This window comes from Trachypithecus francoisi, unplaced genomic scaffold (assembly GCF_009764315.1).
Source record: "Trachypithecus francoisi isolate TF-2019V2 unplaced genomic scaffold, Tfra_2.0 Lachesis_group3, whole genome shotgun sequence".
Classification (NCBI taxonomy): Eukaryota; Metazoa; Chordata; class Mammalia; order Primates; family Cercopithecidae; genus Trachypithecus; species Trachypithecus francoisi.
In genome coordinates this window covers 126,550,799-126,555,948 of record NW_022681468.1, presented here as the reverse complement: position 1 = coordinate 126,555,948, position 5,150 = coordinate 126,550,799, and the positions used below count along the sequence as shown (strand labels likewise).

General features: G+C 41.9%; 1 protein-coding gene across 2 annotated transcripts; it reads right to left on the bottom strand.

The window, feature by feature from the left end:
• Window positions 1-701: 701 nt before the first annotated feature.
• RPS27L (ribosomal protein S27 like) lies at window positions 702-4,433 on the bottom strand. Of its 2 annotated transcripts, XM_033189847.1 has the most exons (4): window positions 4,030-4,433; window positions 3,045-3,153; window positions 2,441-2,551; window positions 702-903 (listed from the first exon to the last, which is right to left on the bottom strand). In XM_033189847.1, the coding sequence occupies exons 1-4, from the start codon at window positions 4,033-4,035 to the stop codon at window positions 875-877; spliced, it is 255 nt and encodes an 84-aa protein (XP_033045738.1). In that variant the 5' UTR covers window positions 4,036-4,433; the 3' UTR covers window positions 702-874. The 2 variants fall into 2 exon arrangements, with proteins under 2 accessions (XP_033045738.1, XP_033045737.1); XM_033189846.1 differs by lacking the exon at window positions 702-903 and having other exon boundaries at window positions 2,358-2,551.
• Between the last annotated feature and the right edge of the window lie 717 nt (window positions 4,434-5,150).

The window sequence follows — 5,150 nt, the reverse complement described above, 5'->3', positions numbered from 1 at the left end:
GTCTACTATCCCCAACCAGGACTTCTGCAGGTAAATCATGCCACTTTTGATCTCTCCTCAAATTTTCTACCCCAAAAAGGAGCTTCCAATAAATAACTCAGACCCCAGCTAGCAGTTACTGTCCTAAATTATATAATAGTATAGTAAGGCCACATAAATCCAAGGCATTACACTGTGATAGTTACTGTGTTAAATATGTATTTTTTTTGAAGCTATTCTTTTTAATTATACTTTAAGTTCTGGTGTACACGTGCAGGATGTGCAAAACATGTACTTCTTTAAGATGTTTCCATAGGTACAATAGCAGAACTACATTTAGAATTCACAAACAATAGACTTTACATTTGTAACCCTTTAATGCTATTCATAGCAATTTGGAAAAGGAATGAAAACAAAATATTTAGGGTTTCTACTCTTGAAAATGAGACACAAATTAGCCGTGCATGGTGGTGTGTGCTGTAATCCCAGCTATTTGAGAGGCCAAGGCAAGAGAATCGCTTGAACCTGGGAGGCGGAGGTTGTAGTGAGCCGAGATCACACCACTGCACTCCAGCTTGAGCGACAGAGCAGGACTCTCTCTCAAAAAGAAGAAGATACAAACTAATCAGAATAAATTTTAAAATGTTTAAACCAAATTCATATACACCGTATATATAAATATATGGCATACTTACATATATTTAAAAAAGAAAAAGCGGGGATTTGTCCATAATCAAAACTTTATTGAAAAACGGACACCAAAATAGGAGATTCCTGTTGTATACCTTACAAAACCAAATGTAATTACATTATCTTGGTAAATTAATTAGAATTATGGAATTTATGATAAGGCTTTCTGTGAGATAACACAAAATTCAGGAAGCTGTTTGAATCATTAGTGTTGCTTTCTTCTAAATGAACACCCTGCAAAAGAATCATGAGAGTATATTAAACAAGTGCATTCTACCTTTGCTATAATTTTAATGACAAAAAGTACTTTTAAGTAAAATACTGAAGTTTTAAGAACATTGGATTAATACTCATATACAGATTATTTATCCTCTTATACCAGAAATTTGCTATAATACATCTATCATATCTGAGTTAACTCTGGTATGACTATAAGTGTCACTCCTGTTTCTCAAATGCTATAATGAAGTGTACTTAAGACCATGAGCCTGAATTCAACAGTGAAGACTGTTTCAAGCAAGCTGTCAGAAGATAAACTCTTAATTTTTAGGAACTATTCTGAATACTTTTCTCAAGAAAATAATTTTGATTAGAGGTATTTTTAGACCTGCAGGAAAACTCTGGAACAGATAAACCCATTAAACCATCTGTCAGCATATGGGCACTAACTTCCAAAATCATGACATGAAATAAAGGTTTCAAAAATCTCACAAGTATACTTAGTAATATTACTCTGAAAACATCATGTGCTGACTTCATATTTAGATCTCACTAGGTCACACCAAATATATGTCAGATTTGCTGCCAATCCACTTGAACTCTTCCAGTGAGAACATGGAACTTAACAGCTCCCCAAAATATCACAAGCAAATTTCTAACACCATTATGGAATTGTAAATTTACAAGAATTACTATGGAAACTACATATACAATTTTTTTTTCTTATTGCACTAAAGTGAAAGAGGAATTAAAATTAGGTTTTTATATTAATCATTGCAGTTGCTCATAAAAACTCTGGTATTTTAACTTATACATTAGCTATCTGTTGCTTAGCTGGCAATGATAAAAAAAAAAACTATTGTATGTACTAAATATAAAATTTTGTAAAAGAAATTTTAAAATTCTATATGGTTTTAAAAATCCATATGTCCTGGCCGGGGAGGTGGTCATGCCTGTAATCCCAGCACTTTGGGAGGCCGAGGCAGGTGGACCATGAGGTCAGGAGATCAAGATCATCCTGGCTAACACAGTGAAACCCCGTCTCTACTAAAAATACAAAAAATAAGCCAGACACGGTGGCGGGCACCTGTAGTCCCAGCTACTCAGGAGGCTGAGGCAGGAGAATCGCTTGAACCCAGGAGGCAGAGGTTGCAGTGAGCCGAGATGGCGCCACTGCACTCCAGCCTGGGCAACAGAACGAGACTCCTAATCAAAAAAAAAGAAACAAAACAAAAAAACCATATGTCCTATAACATGTAGTTGTTTTTTTGCTTCTATTCTGATTTCTTTAATTTATTCCAAGTTAAGCAAACTAAGTGAATAAATATAAAAGAACTGGTGTTCTAAACTAAGAAAAATAAGTCAATGGAGTTCCCTACAAGGTCAAGAGTATAAATATATCCATTTGAACACGACATTCTTTACTGAAAGCACACAACCAAAGATAAGTTATTTTGGTAATCATTAAGATTTCTTTAAACTTTTCAGTGAAGATAGAGACATTTATACTCATAAATCTCATCACTGGGTTGGAGAATGCCAAGTGATATACCTTCTGTGAGTCTGGCCTTTCCTCCTGTGGGCTGGCACAACACTGTTGAACAACCTACACAAAGAACCACTGTCTGAGCATGGCTGAAAACCGTGGTGATCTTGTAGCAACCTAAAAAACCAAAAAGGCATGTTAAAGTGAAAAGCAGAGGAAAACAGCACCTGTTCAACATTTCCGGTAATATGTTAAAAAATTAGGAACTTTAGTGCTATGAAACAGCAAGCCACATGTGTAACATAAACTTTTCTAGCAGCGACACAAAATTTTTAAAAACGGGTAAAATCAATAATATATTTTATTAAACTTAATTATTTCCAAAATATCAACAGACTTTTCCTTGTATCATGAAATAGAAACTCATCATCTGAAGAGCTTAAAGACTAAGTCAAATGGCATATCTCCTTTGAATGCCGGTTTTCACTTACCCCGAAATGTTTCTACAATGGTTTCAGTACATTGATTATGAAAATGTCCCGGACATTTCCAATTCTGTAATCCCACTTCTACTCAACAGAGGGTTCTAATGTATCTTACCTATACACACCACACTAGCAATCCCTATAGAAATTTTCCTTAGTAAAGGAATTAAGATTTCAAATTTTACCTGGACATTTTACATCCATAAAGTAAGAATTTGGACTTTGTACCAGGCGTTTCTTTTTATGTTTTTTCTTTTCCTCTTCCAAGGACGGATGTAGTAAATCTCTAGCCAACTGAACAAAGAAGCATATTATTACTATTAGTTTTAAACCACAATGCTGGCACATTTAACCATACGTAAAATATACATGCAAAAAACGGAATAACGGTCATCCTCGGCAGAAGCAACACTTCAGACAGTAAAGTTATTTTTCGAAACCTGTTAATAACTTTCATCAGTACTTTCCGTAATACTTGTGTTCTCCAAGTCCCTATGAAAGGGCTTTCGGGCGATCAGGAAACATATGGTAAGCCAAACTCTGTCCTTTACTCAACTGCGTAATGAACTGTCTTCAGTGAAAACAGCGCAAAGTCGAGGTGCTAACAAAAGAAAGTGACCCCGACTGTGGACTCGCTTAGAGTAGAAACTGCTGAAGTAGACCAGATAACGCCAGCGCCTGGGTGATTTTTGCTCCCGGGGCTCAACAGCTGATCTGACAGGAATTCTGGCTGAGCGACCGTCCTTGACGGAATTCATATATAAAGCAACAACGACAACAGTTTTTCAAAAAGGAAAACAAGTAGGAAATCGCTTTCGAAAGAAGGCAGAGGGGGCGAGAAACACCAAGCACTAGGAAAGCAAAAAGACCCAAAGATCACAGCCTCAGGGACACCCATCAAAAACCAAGACGGCTCATAAGCTACCCAGAGAGCTGTTCCCCTCCCAGCCACCGCCTCTGAATTGCAGCCCACGCCCCTGCAGGGCCAGCCGCGCCGCGCTGACCGGGCAAGTCACTACATGCCCGCCACGCGCGAAGACGCTGCGCAACCGGAGCCACCTCGCCACTCTCGGACACTACAGGCCCGGGAAACAGCCGGACTCATCCGTCCCATAGGACCCTCGGTAAAGAAGCCCAAAACAAACCCGGAGCCCAACGTAAACAACTTACAGGCATGTTGATCCTCTCACAAGCCCAACCCTCACAGACTTCTCAGAGCACACCGCTGGCAAGCCGCACGCGATCTGCGCTCGGCATCAACTTCCGGGATAGAGGCGGCTGGGAGGAGCAGCGGGGCGGGCCTGTCCGCTCTAGGCCCTCCTCTCGGTGGTAGGCGGGGACCCTCAAGCCGGGTCCACTGGTCCAGGGCGCAGGGAAGACCCGGGGATGGCGCTCGTTCGAGGGTGCCAAGTCCCGTGGGTCTAACGGGTTCGTCGGCGAGGGCCGCGGGCTCTGCGATGCCTGAGGCCAGAATCTGACCGGGGAGCGGCCTCGGGCTTAGGCCATGGCGAGGGAGCGCCGGTGGCCACCCTGGCCGGCGCCACCCCGGAACCCGGTGGGCCCTCAGCCCTGGCCCCGGTCCCCTGGCCCGGCCGCTCTCGCTTGGCTCTGGGAGTGGGCACACGCGGCGATGCCACTATTCTCTTCTTTTGTATATTAAAAAATACAGTATTATTAACCATTAATACGTGCCAGAGAGATTATGAAAGAGGCTCGTATCCTTTTGGCTTCCCTTTCCAAGGCGCAGATTTCGAAGTTTTCTGCGGGGTGTGGCTGTGCCTTAGATTTGCGGCTGTGCCTTAGGTTTGCTTTGTTCTGAAAATAAGTTTTTATCACAGCACGGATTCGCTGCTGTGCCTCGGTCACTAAGAGACCAACCCCTTTCTGTCTTCCGAGGATTACACGTACTTTGCAGAGTGGACAACTCGGGGGCCTGAGAAAGGCGAATGTCACCGATGACCGAACATGAGTCTTTATCATTATTATTATTTGAGACAAGGTCTCGGTCTGTTGCCCAGGCTGTAATGCAATGGTGCCATCACAGCTCACTGCAGCCTCGACCTCCTGGGCTCAAGTGATTTTCCCGCCTCAGCCTCCCGAGTAGCCACAGGAAAACGCCACTTTGCTTTTTTATTTTATTTTATTTTATTTTTATTTTATTTTATTTTATTTTTTTTGAGACGGAGTCTTGCTCTGTCGCCCAGGCTGGAGTGCAGTGGCCGGATCTCAGCTCACTGCAAGCTCCGCCTCCCAGGTTCCCGCCATTCTCCTGCCTCAGCCTCCTGAGTAGC

Bases quoted from the DNA above. Each gene is read 5' to 3' on its own strand.
- RPS27L (XM_033189846.1), bottom strand. The intron at 2,552-3,044 runs GTAAAATTTGAA...TTGGTTTTTTAG, and splicing joins TATGGATGTAAAATGTCCAG to GTTGCTACAAGATCACCACG.